The following is a 17,756-nucleotide window of genomic DNA, read 5'->3' on the forward strand; positions in this document are numbered from 1 at the left end:
AATGCATTTTACAGAGCCACATAATTCTGACATGCAGGCAGCCTACTTCAACGTTTTTGGCCCTCATCAGTGCATGGTATTGATTGATATGGCTCTATGCCATGGGGTAGTGCTTAGACCAGGGCTAAAGAATACCCAGACAATTCAAGGTGGCTCAGAACCACCTGGAGGGTCTAGAGGGCTAAAAAATACAAAAAAAAACCCTCTTTCAAAAAGCAAAGCTACATGACATTTTGCCTAATGAAAACTGAAGTTCTTGCAAAGTGAGCAACTGTGGTTATTGATCCTTACCCCCAGTGACCAGATTGTATTCAGGTCCTGTGCTGACTCCATGTCAGGGATTTTCTTGTTTACAGTGCTTCCAAATGGGGCTCCTGTAAGGATCTGAGAACAAAACATGAACTCTTCAGTTGCTGAGATAAGTGGAGAAACTCAATAAACATTTCCATGTGGGAAGTGCCATTCAGTAGCTGAGCTGAGTTTTAATGAGTGGCCATCTTTATGGGAAATTCCATGCTAGTTAAAGCGGATCCGAGATGAAAAACTAACTATAACAAGTAACTTGTCTATATATCTTATGTAAAGTTTAGATAGTTTACACAGAAAATCTAGCTGCAAAGAGCTTTAATAGAAAATGATTATTTCTTCCTGTGATACAATGACAGCAGCCATGTTGTTTGTAAACATTACACAGCGGCAGGCTTATCTGTATCTTGAGCACCCAGCCTGTGAAAAAAACCTAATCCCCCTCCTCCCCTCTGCCTCTGAAATCAATGGCTAGTAACACCTCCTCCTCCTCCTGCCCAGACTGAGCTCCCATGAGCCCTTGCTACTGCCAAGGCTCTCTGAAAACCTATGGGCGTGGTTTATTTAGTTTAAAGGGAATTAGAGTATTAAAACAAAAACAAAAACGTATTTGGCTTGAGAAATGCCCTATAAACAATAGGAAAGGAACACAATTATGCAATGAGTAAAAGTTCACCACGGATCCACTTTAATGTTCGAAGAACTTTTTTGCTCTTCAGGTTTGGGCACTGTGCTTTGCAATATAGGGGGGCGGGGACAAACCCAGGATTTTTAATGGGGGGATTCCTGTAAGGTCTCCCTCAGCCATGCACAATACAGTATAATAATATGGTAGGACGTCATGCTGGGTACACATAACGCAATTTCCCTCTGACTGACAGGATCTGACAATTATTTCCTAAATGTCCGCTCTGCTCCCGATCAACAACGGGATTGATCAGGAGCAGTTTGTATACAGATAATAATGAGGACAGGCGGCATTGGTAATGAAGGGGAAAGTGAAGCATTCACACAGCAATGCATAGGGCTGTGCTCATACCTGGCTCTGTTAAGTTCACCAGAGCTGCTCCATGCACTATACACACGCTGCTGCTCCATCCAAAGTCAACTGTAGCAGGGAAAGAAAGGGGGCAGCACATAGTGCAGGCAGCAGCACAGTGCTGGGAGCTGCAGGATACCTGCAGATATTCTGTTGTCTCAACTTGTGCCTGTCCCCAGACACTGCACCAGCCTAAGCCTGAGGGGGGATTCTGAGCAGCTGTAACCCCCCCCCCCCCCTGCGTTTGCCTATGGGGGGCATATTTGCTACACATACTACCCCCTGAAAGGCATAGCAGACTGGTAACTAAAACAAGATGGACCTGCATACTTGTTTTTGTGCATGTTACTCGGCTCTATGACCAGGGGGCAGAAGGAAGCATAGCTTTAGTGGGGAAACCCTACACTGTTGTTTTCCCCCTTTCCTCAGAGCTACACATGTCCAGCACCTTGGAAAGTCTCTTTTCTGCAGTAACTAACCGGGAAGCTCAGCTAATGATTGGGATACTTCTCATGTTAGTAGTATTGAAATGGGTGTTCAGTAAAATGCTGCCATCTGAAGTAATTTATGAATAGATTTCCACAGCACTACTGAACAATACTGTATCAAGTCCATGGTCTTCATTTACCTCCGTTTATAATTTTATTTATTTTCTTCTCCACTTCTCAGGAATTTTACGCTATATATTAACGTGAGTGTGTGTGTGTTATGATCCTCCTATTTTTAAAGCAAACCTGAAGTGAAAAAACTTAAGATATAATGAATTGTATGTGTAGTACGGATAATGAATACAACATTAGTAGCAAAGAAAAGAGTCTCAAATTTTTATTTTCAGTCATATGGCTTTTGTATTACATTGCTTCGTACGGTCACAGTTGCAGTCTTAAATCACACTCTGTCTTTTAAAATATAAAACAAAGTAGAAATAATCACCTTTTGACATTTCTGCAGTAAAACCTAATCTCAAGCTGCCTCACTGTTTCTTGGCTGTTTATGTGCTTCAGAAAACAGGTCTGTATTTTTCCCAGTGGGCCGATCACCTCAGAGAAGCTTTTTTTGCCAGGGGCGTTGCTAGGATCCTCAGAGATCCAGGGCACTTTTGGGCACTCCAGATGGAAAATGGGTGTGGCCACACACCAGAATATGGGTGTGGTCATGGGCAAAGCCAAATTTGCATAAACCTAACAGCAGTCTAAGTAGGCCTGCCCAGCAAAATGTTGGATGAAGCCCCCTCTCCATTAATACAAAAAAAATGCAGCATAAATAGGCAGTGTCACTTAAACATAACTAGGCAGAGTTACCTGGCTTCTGTGCTGGCTGCTCTGGCTTTCTGCTGGGTGGGCTGGCCTGCTGTCAGGTTGTCTGGCAGTCCCCCCATAGCATTCCTGGACTCCCTCCCATGCTCCCACAGGCCTCCCATTGAAGCACCACAACTCCCAGCATGCCCCATCGAAGAACCACAGCTCCTTGCATGCCCCTATAAAGGCATCACAGCACCCAGCGTGGCACCACAGCATCCATAGAGGCACCACAGCACCCATCATTACCCTGATTGATGCACCACAGCTCCCAGCATGCCTGCCATTGAGGTACCACAGCTGACTCTGCCTGGGGGACATCAGGGGCACCCCAGAATAGATACGGGGCACGTGCCACTAATCTTTGGGGCTAGCAACGCCCCTGTCTTTTGCATAGATAACAAGTGAAGTTTTTTTTTCAACTCTTTCTGTGCTGGAAAACAACATGAGACTCTTTTCTTTGCTGCTAATCTTCTATTTCTTAGCTGTAATACACACGCAATTAACTATCTCATACAGGGCCGGGCCGAGGCATAGGCTGGAGAGGCTCCAGCCTCAGGGCGCTGTGTAGGGGGGGGCGCACAATTCATTCAGCTGTCATTCCTAATTGTGTTTGAAGCAGAAAGAAATAAGAAAAGGAGATACATGACAGTGACTGCAAGCCAGATAACTATAGATTAAGGTGTTGGGGGCCCTGTGGCGCCTCTTAGTCTAATAGCAATCCGTGTGTGACAGCTGAGGTGGCAGGGATGGAGGGGCGCACTTTGGTGTCTCAGCCTTGGGTGCTAGAGGAACTTGTCCCAGCTCTGATCTCATAAGTTTATTTTCACTTTAGGTTTGCTTTAACGAGTCATCTCTGACAACAAATGGATTGTAGAGCTCATTTTTACATGGTTGTGAAGTAAACAATGATTACTGAAAGACTTCCATCAACCAATCCTGTACCCTTTATTCCATTCATCTTATAATGTCTTTCATTGCTCAGACAGCAAAGACAGTAGTTGATCTACTAGCTGCATTCCCTAACCAGGTTATTATTTCAAGGACACAATGGAACAAGAACTGTCCATCTACTGATGAACAAAGTGGTATGAGACTAACATCTGTCATAGCTTTTAAGGTGTCCAATATGGTTGTTCCAGTGGTGATAAATGGTCTACAGCTTTTATGGAGGTTATAACACCATGGTCAAGGTAGAATATAATAAATCAGCTTGAGGTTTGAATTGGAGAATGCTTCTATATCATGGGCTTGCTGATGCATCTAAGCAGCAGTAAATATGTGTTGATGTTCCTTTGCAGAATAATCGAGGTGACACTCTAAGTCTGTGTCAAAAAAATTCTCTAAGCAGATAAGATGTATGCTTTTGGATAAAACACTTGCTTTATTTTAGTATAACAGGATCATCTTCTTAAAACAGAAGATAATTATTGTTTCCTATACAACGCAAGACCATGATGCATCTTGTCAGGAAAGTACAGGGATTCATGCAAATCTCTTCTTTTTGCTCTTGTGTTTAATTTTGCAAAGTCATTTCACACAACTTGAATACTACGGTTTAAGCAAATCTACTCTTTATCAGTGCAAAGAATGGCACTGTTTGATTCTATACTTATAATTGTGGAGAGCCACCAGGGGTTTGTGTACTGAGCTACTGAGGTCAAATGAACCTATAAACACCATAATAAAAGCAATCAAAAGTACAACATTCCCTTTTTTAATTCAAACGTATAGCTGCTAGACATCGATTCTGCCCAAAGGGAAAGACAAAATGAGGTTGATTTACAAAAATCTCATGAATTATCTGACCTTACTAATTTTTCACTCCAACTATAAAACCTTGTGCACACGCAAGGCATGTCACCAGGCAGGGATTGGGCCCCTATCCCTTAAATGACACATTGCTAGCCTACAGGCTGTACATATGTGTTGCTAGCTTGCAGGCTAGTGACCCATTCTTTTGCTATGCGGCGGGATCGGAGGGCTATCAGAGCGGCGGGGGTGTGATGTCATGGGGGAGCTGAATGGGTGGGGAAATCAATGCACTGGGCTGGCACGCGACCCAAGCAATCTGCCAGGCTAATCGCTGGTCGAGTGGCGTGGGGGGGGGGGGGGGGTGTCTGGGGCTGCTGTACACAGGTTGTATTGTTGGAAGAGGCAGTCGTTATCGGGCGCCCTGGGCAAGTTTCATCTAGCGGGTTCGCACAGCTGAAGGAGAAATATTTTAAGAGGTAAACAAGTAAGGATAGGTAATTAAGGAGGTAAAACAGATAAGTATAGATATGTAGTTAAGGCAGACAAGGTGGTTTATGCACTAAATTACGTTAAGCGGAATAATGTGTAAGGTCTTAAGCACAATGAGGAGAGCGTATTGTATTACATGTAATGTATAGCATTCTGCTCTACTTATCATGTAGTAAAACGTTATACTCGTTATTCTGCTTAAAGGGAACCAGAGATGAACGTTTCACACAAAATAAACATATCAATCGATAGCTTGTAAAGAATATAAATGCTCTACCTGATAATTTTGGTGCTCTGGTGTGCCTTTTTGAATGTTTTTTTAGCCATTATTGCGCCAGGAAAAATCCAATATGGCCGCTCATACCTGTTCTGCTTCCGGGTTATGAGCTGTTCTGGATGTGCTGTCTAGGCTCTATGAAACTATAGACAAGCAGGGCTGCTGCTGCAGCCTTTCATCTGAGTGCATTCAACTTCATTATTCTGGTAAGCTGTGTAGCTGCCTGTAGGAAGTGTCTCTCGTAGGAATGAAACTGCACAGATAATGATGATGACTGCATAGATAATGATGATGACTGCACACAGATCGCAGATGAAATACTACAGCAGCCACACTTGTCTATTGTTTCAGAGCTTCTTCCTCAGCAGCAGCAGCTCCTCCCACGTCATCAGAGCTCTCTGTGATGCTGTGAGTATGCAAAGCCGGAAAGCTGAGCCAGGAGGGGGCAGGCTTGGGCTTGAAAAAACTTCACAGAAAACTGACTCAGCTGTAATGATTCTGGGTCAAACCTAGACTGAATGCTCAGTCAGGGATTCTTATCAGAGCTGATAACAGGCAGACTGAGCAGATAAGGATAAAACGGAGAGCAGGGTAGGTGTTTTCTCTAATGTTCCCACTGATACAGGCACGTGCACAGGGGGTGCTCTCAGTGCCCAGGCACCCCCCTTTTTAAAAACTTCAAAAAAGGCCCCTCTCGCCGCGCAAAATAAGCTCAGCCCCCAACTACGATAAGCCCCGCCCACCCTCGGGAAGCTCCGCCCTCCGCCTGGAACACTTTCAAGTGAAGAGGCCCAGACAGGAATCCTAGTGTGGCATACTGACCTCTCCCTCCACCTAGGACCCATACTGACCTCTACCTCCCCCAGCACACATAGTGACCTCCCCCTACACTTAGTACCCAGTGACCACTCCCTCCCCTAGCACTCACAGTGACCTCTCCCTCCACCCAGGACCCATACAGACCTCTCCCTACCCAGTACCCACAGTGACCTCTCCCTCCCCCAGCACACTCAGTGACCTCTCCCTCCACCTAGCACCCACAGGGACCTCTCTCTTACCCAGCACCCACAGTGACCTCTCTCTTACCCAGCACCCACAGTGACCTCTCCCTCCACCTAGCACCCACAGTGACCTCTCCCTCCACCTGGGACCCATAGTGACCTCTCCCTCCCCAGCACCCACAGTGACCTCTCCCTCCCCCAGCACCCACAGTGACCTTTCCCTCCCCCGGCACCCACAGTGACCTCTCCCTCCACCTAGCACCCACAGTGATCTCTCCCTCCACCTAGGACCCATAGTGACCTCTCCCTCCCCCAGCACCCACAGTGACCTCTCCCTCCACCTAGCACCCACAGTGACCTCTCCCTCCCCAGCTCTAGCAGTGATCCTGCCTACCCCAGCACCCACACTGACCTATCCCTCCCCCAGCACCCACAGTGATTTTTCCCTCCCCCAGTGGCTACCCTCCTGTCCCCTGCAGCACCCACAGGGACCTCCCATCCCAAAAGCAGCACCTACAGTGACCTCTCCCATTGCCAGCGCCCACAGTGGCTTCTCCCAACACCCAGCATCCACTCCCTCCTCCAGTAACCACACTGACTTCTCCCAGCACCTACAGTGGCCTACCCTTCCCCCAGCACCCACACTGACCTCTACCTCCTTTAGCAGCAACTATTCCATTCCTAGCAGCACCCATAGTGACCTGCCACCCCCTGCACCCACAATGACCTCTACCTCCCGAGACCCACAGTGACCTCCCTTTCCGCCAGCACCCATACTGACCTCTACTTTCCACAGCACCCACAGTTCCTTCTCCCCCCATCAGCCACAGTGACCTACCCTTCCCCCATCAACCACACTGACCTCGACCTCCCCTAGCAGCAACTATGCCATTCATAGCAGTACCCACAGTGACCTCCCACCCCCTGCACCCACAGCAGTCCCACCAATATTCAGCACCCACATTACACTCAACCAGTAACCCCCACTATAGCAAGCACCCAGTACTTGCACCAAGCACCCTGCACCCAATACTCACATCTGGCCTCAATATGGCACTTAGTACTTGCATCAAACAGCCACATGACACCCAATACCTGCCCCCCTTCACCCTATAGCTGGCACCCAGTAGTCACACCTACATGGCACAGTACTTGCACCCAGCTCTGACATGTCACTCACTACTCACACCTGCACACAGCCTCCACATGGCACCCACTCACATAACCAGTACTAGCACCCGATGTACCTGCACTCAGAACCCATGTGACACACAACACCCACCCAGAGCTAGCACCCAGTGCAGACATGGCACCAAGTATTTGCACCTATGTGATACCCAGTACCTGCACCTAACCCCCACATGTTTCATCTGCAGTAGTTCCAGTTGCACTAAACCTCCACTTGGTGCCCAGCACCCACACCTACATGATGGTTGATACCCACCCATACAGCCAGAATCCACATGGCACCCTGTGCCAGCACCCAGAACCCACATGGCACCCAGCATCTGACTTTAGCACCCACATGACAACAAATATCCCACTAGCCAGCACCCATCACCCATATGTCACCATGTACTCACTCCTAGTACCCACTTGGCACTCAGTATTTGCACCTAAGACCCACATACCCCCATATTCAACACCCACATGGCACAGTACTCGCACGTCACCAAGTTCCAAAGTCATTATATGCACCTAGTACCCGTTCATGGCCAGGACCCAAATAGCACCCAGTACCCATCCTTGGTCTGAACCCATATGAGACACAGTACTCTCCCATGGCACACATCCAGACCATGCATGGCACTCCCTACTCACTCATGTCCAACACTCACATGGCTCCCTGTACCAATTAGCACTTACATGGCACCCACTATTGTTTATCACCATCTGCTACTCATTCAGCACCCAATACTGCATAGCACCCACTGCAAATAAACACCCAATACAAACTGGACCTTGGTACCCAAAGCAGCTTGACACAGACTTTACGTTGGCATCTCGGCACCCACTGCAACTTACCACAAAGTGAACCTTTGCGTCTTACCATCCACTGCATCTGGGCACCCACTGCACCTTGGCACTTACTGCAGTTTTGCATCTACTAATGCTTAGCAACCACTGCATGTTGGTAACCACTTCTTTGCCTGAAAAGAGGCTTGGGTGCTAATCAAGAGGAGGTCCCAGTAATGAAAGGTGAGTCTGTGCCTCTACAGTGGGCTCCACTGTGCCCACTCTAACCCACCAACAGTGGGCACCTATCACTGCTGAATTGAGAGTGGTAGCACCAAAAGAGTTGGAAGGAGACACACAGTCTGCCTGATACTGAGGGATGTGTGTGTGTGTGTGTGGTGGTGGTGGGGGGGGGGGGATAAGCCTGCCTTATGCTTTATGGAGAGGGGGTATTACATACACAGTTTAGCACGATTTATCGATTTCAAATTTGAGCACCACACCCTTGAGGATCCTCTGCATGGCCCTGCCCCTTCCTGCAGCACCCACACTGACCTCTACTTTTCCCATCAGCCACCCCTTCCCCTCATAGCTAGCACCCAGTACTCACACTCACATGACACCAAGTATCTGCACCCAGGCCTAAAATTGCACCCAGTACTCACACCTGCACACAGCTTCCACATGGCACCCACTATCTGCACCAAGTATCCACTTAACCCGTAACCGCACCCAAAGTACCTGCATTCAAAACCCATGTGATGCCCAAACCCCACCCATAGCCAGCACCCAGTACAGGCATGGCGCCAAGTATTCGCACCCATGTCACACCCGGTACCTGCACCCACATGACATCCAGTACATGCACCCAGATCTTACATGGCACTAAGTTCTTGCAATCAACACCCGCATGACACTCGTTACCCAACCATAGCCAGAACCCACATGACGCTCAGTACTTACACCCAGAACCCACATGGCACCCATCATCTGCATTCAGCAGCATGACAATCAATACTCCCCTAGCCAGAAACGAGGAGCGGGGGGCATGCGGGGGAAGGCATTACCAGGCCCCTTTTTTAAATTTGAGCACCCCCCACTTAAGGACCCTCTGCACGGCCCTGCACTGATAAATTAGTAAATTACATAAGGGTGCTTCGTCTCTGGTTCACTTTAAGGAAGTTTAGTGCATACACCCCAAGGAGAGATGATTTGTGATATAAGATAGATAAGAAGAGATACCGGTAATTGATGAAATACACTTTGTGAATGAACTCCAATGTGGGACTTCAGGACATTGGACAGAAATCTGCAATTCATTGTTTTTTCTCTTATGAGGCAAGCGTGAATGGAAAACCACTGGTGTAAAGCACACCTACACTACAGCTTTATAATGTAAATAGGAACAGTAGTTTTTATACAGATCTTACCTCTGGCAACACCACAAAAGCTCCAGTCATTATTGTGAGGACAATGTTAATTCCAAATAACCATCGTAAAAAAATAAAGTATGAGGCGACGCCTGATCCAAAATGACCTGGTGGAGCAGAAAATAGACTGTTTTATAGTTAATTAAATGTATGCATTCAAAATATGATTATGAAATATAGACTATCCAGACTACCCTTTGCAGGAACTGTGTATAGATACTGGTGACAGGATAAAAACATGCAGTGATATCATGCTTTCCTCAGTCATAAACTTGGAATATACATTTTGACCAACCAGGGGGCAGTTGAAAAATTATGGTTTCAGTTACCTTATAGAAATAGTTATATGCAGCTACAATAAACCAAGGGTCATAATTACTGAGTAAAGTGCCCCTCTTACTGTTGCACCAGCACCAAGTATTCAACTAACCCTCATCTCAAGTTGGCCCAGTCCTGCACATAACTAATGCAGAGCGGCAGTGAAATGTTATACATCATCTGCTCCCAACGGCAGGACCGCTCCTCTTCACTCACCACCTCTTCACTCTTCAGCTCACCACCATGCTGTGCAGCCAATCAGCACGTGGCTGTTGACGTGCAGAAACCAAAGCCGCAAGGTGATAGGCTGAAAATATAAAAGCTGACCTCCAAACATTAAAAGATATGGAATCCAAAATTTGGCAGGCACATATTACTGTAAGACTATACATAAGTATGCATTTCATGCGGTCCCTGCCCCAGTTTCATTGCTTCCAGTCTGTTGACTATACCTCTTTTACCTAACCTTGCATTGATAACTGTACTGCTTGAACTTTGACAGTCCCAACCAGGGCCTATTAACCATGTTGCCTGAACTTTTCCAGCACTCACCTGGACCTGATAACCTTTGTATTTGATGACTACCAGCCCTGACCATGACCTATATTTATACCAGCAATCCTTAACCCTCTGCACTCAAAACACACACTCACAATAAGCGGGAACTGTAGTATTGACAACTAGGTTACAACATTGTATTTGGTTATAAAAATAGAGGATCATCGCTTCTAAAATGTATTGCAGTGATTGTGTACTGGACTAATTCACAATTGCAATGTCCTCTCTTTAGAATTGGTCCGTACTCTACCTGAGCCAGTCAGAAAGCAAGCTCTAGAACCTGAAAGTCAAGCTGAGGCAATCTCTGGCTCTAGAGAACACATGCATGCACATAAATCAGTCTCATGTCCCCAGAGAAAGAAAACTGCACCTCTCACACCATTCAAATAAATGAGCAGTGCTGGAACAGTAGTAGACGAATAGTTACAGGCAGCACCCAACCATCTAGATGCGACGTGCTATTGGTCGTTGCCCCTCTGTCTCCAGGAACAGCAAGTAGAAACTCCAAGAGAAGAGACCCAGCACCGTCTTCAAGTGTATTATAAGCTCTTTTATTTATTTACTCCTCTCTTTCAGCTTTCTTGTCAGCTTGAGAAAGAGAGGAGTCGCCTCTCAAAACGTCGCACAGACTTGCCCTTTTTGTCTTTCTGATGCTTTAAATAAATAAAAGAGCTTATAATACACTTGAAGACGGTGCTGAGTCTCTTCTCTTGGAGTTTCTACAGTGCTGGAACAGGGCAAGAGAGCCACAGCCAGCAGCATGACCACAATGGCCACTAAGACACACACACACAAGGGTAGCCATGCTCATACTGCTGGGACTAAAAGAGGGACTTTAACTCAAGACTGAACTTCATCCCAATCCCTATCTGTGAGCCTAGTTGCATTGTGGGAAATAACATTTTTTTTCCAATTGCCAAACATGCAGCATGGAAGAAGGTAGGAGGCGCCCTTGGGGTACTTATGTGATGGTTTGTAAACCACTGGTTAATGAAACCAGTATAGGGGCATATATATAAAACAAAAGGTAAGGAAGGATCCTACCTTATAAAGTGTTCACTCAGGATATCATAAAAAAGAATACTTTAATATGGCACTTTTAAATTGACAACGCGTTTCGTGGAAACAACCGCTTCATCAGGTAGAGTGTTGTGCCAGGGAGAAGGAGCCCCCAATCTTAGGCGCCTACAATTGGGGGCTCCTTCTCCCTGGCACGACACTGGACCTGATGAAGCGGTTGTTTCCGCGAAACGCGTTGTCATTTTAAAAGTGCCATATTAAAGTATTCTTTTCATGATATCCTGAGTGAACACTTTATAAGGTAGGATCCTTCCTTACCTTTTGTTTTTGTTTTATATATATATATGCCCCTATAGTGTTTTCATTAACCAGTGGTTTACAAACCGTCACATAGTTACCCCAAGGGCGCCTCCTACCTTCTTCCATTGTGTCTCACCCCCTCCGATTTGGGGGTCACCACCCAGGCAGGTGGTTTCTTTCTTAAGGAGCTGCGACCATCGAAGCGAAATCACAAGGCTGAGTGGGGACGGTACTTCCCCACATGCGATTTAGTTTGGTTGCTTTATGTGCAACCTGGCTTTGTGAGTATATTTGAATACTTTTTTATACTTACCCATCACATCTGCTATAACACACCAAATCGGGCTCCCGGTGTCCTCCCGCTCCTTTTCTCTATTTCCCCAGCGCCCAAGCATGCAGCATCTCTCTCTGTGCATAGAACTCTCAGTAAACAAACATTCTGAACAGATCACCTGGCAGAACTAAAGATGTCACCACCAGTGATAAATTTCAGAATGTAAATCAGGGAGAGAGAAGATTTTACAATGGGAAAACACTGTGTAAATAATGTGTAAATGAATATTGTAAAAAATAATCAATTGTACTAATTTTTCACTACAGTTCCTCTTTAAAATCTTCCGGACCGCATTGATTGAAATCTATGCCGTGTTTAAGTCCAGTTATTCCTGCCAGGGCATAGATTTCAATCATCCCCGCTGCACGGTCTCATCGCTCTCGCCATTCCCGCTGCTGTTCGCGTTGCTGCACGTGCTCGCTCTGCTGACGTCAGAGCTTTCGCATGCTCCTGGCCCCGTGATGGATGCGAGCCAATCACAGTACTAAAAAGGGCACGGACGGCTCTGGTCATAAAGCGGCCAGACCTGTCAGATCGGGTAATGGTTTAAGAAGCATGGCTATCCTTATTTGTGTTTCTGACCTATATTCAGATGCATCCTTGTTAATCCATCACAGTGATCTCTCCTGTCCCCACCTGTGAGCAGTGGGGGAATACTGTGGGTAGGGCTGGCTCTTCATCCCTTGTGGAGTGTTCTGGTAAAGGCTGAGGTCTGCTGCTTAGACTCTGTACACTCAGTCAGCCCATGTCTCCCTCTACTAGCTGGGTTGTAACTTCATAGGTAGGATTAAATAAAAGGGACCATGAGAAAACATCAATTTCCGGAAGCATAACATATTCTATCTATCTATCTATCTATCTATCTATCTATCTATCTATCTATCTATCTATCTATCCCGGTATATATAAATTGATCCTTCTTGCCTCTGCTCAGAAAAAGTGTACATTTGGCATAAGTTGTGCCTTCTTTAATGCACAGCACTGGTAGTACTTTGACTCTACTAATAAAAATAAAATGCTGTTTACAATATCGTGTCGTTCAGCGTAGTACACACGAATCGTGTGTACTACGCTGAACTCTGTGATTAAGCTGAAACACTATTGCAAGACTACACTAAATATTGATCTGTGAATTAATTGAATCACTATATCCTCCATGCCACACAAATTGTAGATTGACAGATATTGTAGGATGTTGTAGGAGCTGATTGTTTCAAGTACAACTACTGATCTAAGCAGATTTTGATTTTTCTTGTTGCCAAGTACAAACCCTCATTCAGTCAAATAACTAAAATGTCCAGTGTGTGAGCCAAATATACATTGCTCCAATATATAAATCCTATGAAATGCTTATTAATAAACAAATGCACAATACTTACTCTCAATCTTCTTGATTCTCATCTCCCAAGGAATAAACAGGACAACAAAATTGTAGGACAGGCGAATAAATTTTCTCCATAGCTGAAGAAGAGTAAACTGTGTTAATTTTGATTGCTTTTCTTCAGTTATATAATTCATTATTGTACTGCTTGCCCCTTCCGTATTTGCCGAGCTTCTGTTTGCTCCCCACCCCCTACCAAAAACATACTGCCAGGTAATTCTGTTTATTTACGGTAATTTTTTTTTCTGTCAGAAATTGGGTAAATCCCCTCCAATAGAGACACTGACAGCAACAAATATATACATTTTTGTGGGATTAAGACAAGGCCGTTTCTAGGCTGCATAGCTCTCAGTGCAAGGGTGTAAAAATCTACTTTCCCCTGCAGACTCAAGCACACAGCCAGATGCGACAGCCAGAGGTGACCCCCAGTATGAGTAACCAGATGTGACGGGGTTAGGGTGATTTGGGTGCCACCATAAACCTTAAAGTAAATACGGATATAGTGGACCCCAAATTACGTGTCCAAAAGATAAAATGAGTTAATCAACTGGAGAATATATTTGCTATATTCCCCTAGATTCCCTAGCACAGGAAGAGCCATCTCTCGGCTTCTCCCTGTGCCCAAATTACTACTGCTTGAAATATTCATACATGGTGTTTTACCCTGTATATGTACCAGAAGCGCTCCAAGTATTAGATAGCAGGGTGCAGCTCCCCCAGGTATAGGGAGCCAGACAGTATCAGTGGCCAGAAGAGCCCGCAGTATTAAATAGCTAGATGCAGCCTCACTCAGTATAGATAGCCAGAGGCGCCCTCAGTATTGGGTAGTCAGATGCAACCCCTCGAGGGTAGGTAGCCAGACATAGCCCCCCGTATAGGTAGCCAGATATGCGCCCAGAATTAGGTAGACAGATGCCAGATATGAACCCAGGTATTCGGTAACCACACCCACCATCATGCAGAGAACACATTGGAGCAAGAGATAAATGACTTACCTGCAGCCATGGAAACTAGGATGCTGAAAAGGGAGGACAGAGCGCATAAGTCTCTCCTGACTGAGATGGTGAGTCACTTAAATCTCTCTCCACTTTGCTCTCTGCAGAGGCTTTGCTTCTCCCTCCTTTGTTCCTGCGCTCCCCCCACCAGCACGTCACCCTAGGCTGTGACCTTTCTTGCCTGTCCATAAAAATGGCACTGGGTATAGAAGATGTGTAATTCCCAACAAGTTTGCATTACGGTCTCTTTATTTCCTGTCTCTAGGACCACCATAGTGTTTATTACTACTCTCACATCTAAATCCCGGATCTGAAATTTTTTGTTAATATTGTATTTGATATAGCATGTTAAGAGCATTAATTGTAGCTTGTGGCAGTTTCTTTAACATCGATTTTATGTTTTGTGAAAAGAAGAAATCTTTTGCGTGCAAGCTGCTTCACTGCAGATGCTAGCGTGCTCAACAACCATTAGTCTCAATAGATAAAGGTTGTTAACTAGCCATTTATGAGTCAGGCAACAAATAGGGAAATGATGTGTTTACATGGAAATCTATAAATAATTGTTTAGCTGCAAAAAAAATGTTTTCTATACTGTATTTGTGTGGTATACACAAGATATATATATATATATATATATATATATATATATATATATATATAATCATTTAGAAATAAATACATTGCTGGATTATAATCAGAAGTGTATACAGATGGAGATCAGTGAAGTAAAGTAACCTGGCTTCTACTCCATGAAGAGTCGCAGTATTAAGAGGTATAAAAGTGTAAACATTTCCCCGCCAGAGTCCTTGTGAGTTATGAAAAAATGAACACAATATAGTAAAGTCCCGGTTACATGGAACTCAGGCATCTGGCAGTCTCAACCAACCGGCATGCCCGGGGGAGGGGGCATTCCTTTGCAATATTGCATAGCGGTGCACAGTGGAAACCACCCACAATTCCTCTGGGCACCGGTCCTCTTCACTCCTGCAGCTCCCAGCTGCTGTGCTGTGTCCATGCACGGCTCCCGGTTGTGTCACCAGACATGTATCGGGTCACAGGCATGCTTTGGGAGCTGTACACAGAGGATGCAGCAATGCAGCTGGGAGCTGCAGGAGTGAAGATGACCTGTGCCCAGGATGTGTAAGTGGATTTTGTTACGTGCTGCTCTGCATTTTATTTGTGAGGAGGCCTGGTTGCTTGAGAATGCACACACACATATCCAGCATCAGGCAATCCCCACCTGTGCCAGATATTAGGGACTTTACTGTCAAATCTTTTTGTGACCACATTCACATAGTCAAAGATGGAGGAAAAGGAAAACGAGTTACTAAGAATACATTCCCTTATTTTCAGGGGCATAGCAATAGGGGTTGCAGAGGTAGCGACCGCATCGGGGCCCTTGAGGCAGAGGGGCCCCATAGGGCCTTTCCTAAACCAAAGTATAAGCTGTTTATTGGTCCTGTGGTGGTAATAATCACTTCTATAGATGCTTTGAACGTTAGTAATCATTAACATACTGTTCCCCATCCCCTTCTTGTACCTCTAACACTGTAGATGACCTTGGCAGGTTTTGTTGCGCCGTATCAAGTGTTACGTATAGAGTGCTTGGGGGGGCCCAATGTAAAACTCGCACCGGGGCCCCGAGCTCCATAGCTACGCCACTGCTTATTTTACTCTGTCAGTGTGAGTTAATACAATTTTAGGCAGATAAACTCATTATCAGTCTAGACTTTTAATTTGATCTTGCAGAACCACCATCTTTTTTTATTGTTGGGGGAATTTCCTAAGTGAAAATCTGAAAACAAGGACAGGTTTCCAAATGGAGATGCGAGGAGTTGTGCTGGGTTAAGAACAGTATTTGGAGCATCTTGCAGAGATCTTTTGGAGCAAATGGCATCCTAGACCTTGTGTAAGTGTATGTAAAGTACAGCATGATGAGAATATTATAGAGCTATGCTCTGCTTCTGCAGTTTAAAGAAATATGAGAATGTTTTATTCACATGTTTCATGTTTCATGCGTAGCTGCATGATACTAGGAAGCAGGACAAAACTGATGAACAGAAGATTGTGCAATTTCCACCTATCATATATTAGGGCATCCTATATGGTGCTTATACTCCATGTCATACATCGGTCGGAACACATTTCATTGGGGCTGTCCAGTTTATAAAATTACAGAAATGCAGTAATTTTAGCTTTTATTGACACATTACACATATTTAGCAATTATTAATTTTGGATGATGCACATGGCTTAACACACATCACACGCCACCTAAATATCCCTCCTTCTCTTTGATCTGCAAATGTTCAGGGATTTGCCTAGATGTTCCTTTACTGAGTTTGATGAATTATCTGCTCTATAGCCAAAAGGCAAAATCTTGGTTATCATCGCCAAATCAATACCTAATTAGCAGTAATTGTTGTAATCAGCGTCATATTGCCTTACAGAAAATGCACAGTAAATGGTTATAAATAGCTATAATTTGCTTGTGTTACTGTGTATAGGAAGAAGGTGAGTACAGGAGTATTAGTAGGATCTGACTTGGTAAACCATTTAAAGCATACCTGAAGTGAAAATAAAGCGATGAGATAAGATTCCAGAGACTAAATCCTTAAAGAGAATCTGTATTGTTAAAATCGCACAAAAGTAAACATACCAGTGCGTTAGGGGACATCTCCTATTACCCTCTGTCACAATTTCGCCGCTTCCCGCCGCATTAAAAGTGGTTAAAAACAGTTTTAAAAAGTTTGTTTATAAACAAACAAAATGGCCACAAAAACAGGAAGTAGGTTGATGTACAGTATGTCCACACATAGAAAATACATCCATACACAAGCAGGCTGTATACAGCATTCCTTTTGAATCTCAAGAGATCATTTGTGTGTTTCTTTCCCCCCTGAGGGGGGAGTGCATAGCAGAACCACAACACTGAAGAACTTGGCAGCCTTCCAGACACAGGCTGACAAGTCTGACAAGGGAAAGATACATTAATTTATTGCAGAGACTGTGATAGTACAAAGTGCTGCAGTAAGCCAGAACACATTAGAATAGCTTTTGGAACTTGTAGGATGATAAAAAACAGGATGCAATTTTTGTTACGGAGTCTCTTCAATAGAAGTCTCTTGGAGTCCCTTTGTAACCAATGTAATCAGTAACTACCACAACATGGATAAGATGCACTTTTGAATTCACTTCAACCAATGTGCAATTAAGAAATGCAACTTTCTGTATTGGCTAAATAACACAATATACCTAACCAATTTTGATATACTGTATGCATGGGCGTCCACAGAACA

At 44.8% G+C, this 17,756-nt stretch overlaps 1 protein-coding gene across 1 annotated transcript in view; it reads right to left on the bottom strand.

Moving 5' to 3' along the window:
• TMC3 (transmembrane channel like 3) overlaps positions 1-17,756 on the bottom strand; it is a 110,830-nt gene that overhangs the window by 65,665 nt on the left and 27,409 nt on the right. Inside the window, exons 4-6 of the mRNA XM_068273581.1 lie at positions 13,461-13,542; positions 9,552-9,658; positions 292-384 (exon numbers count right to left, since the gene is read on the bottom strand). Of these exons, the coding sequence (XP_068129682.1) occupies positions 292-384; positions 9,552-9,658; positions 13,461-13,542 (282 nt within the window). The remainder of the gene's footprint in view (positions 1-291; positions 385-9,551; positions 9,659-13,460; positions 13,543-17,756) is intronic.

Source organism: Hyperolius riggenbachi, chromosome 3 (genome assembly GCF_040937935.1).
Source record: "Hyperolius riggenbachi isolate aHypRig1 chromosome 3, aHypRig1.pri, whole genome shotgun sequence".
Classification (NCBI taxonomy): domain Eukaryota; kingdom Metazoa; phylum Chordata; class Amphibia; order Anura; family Hyperoliidae; genus Hyperolius; species Hyperolius riggenbachi.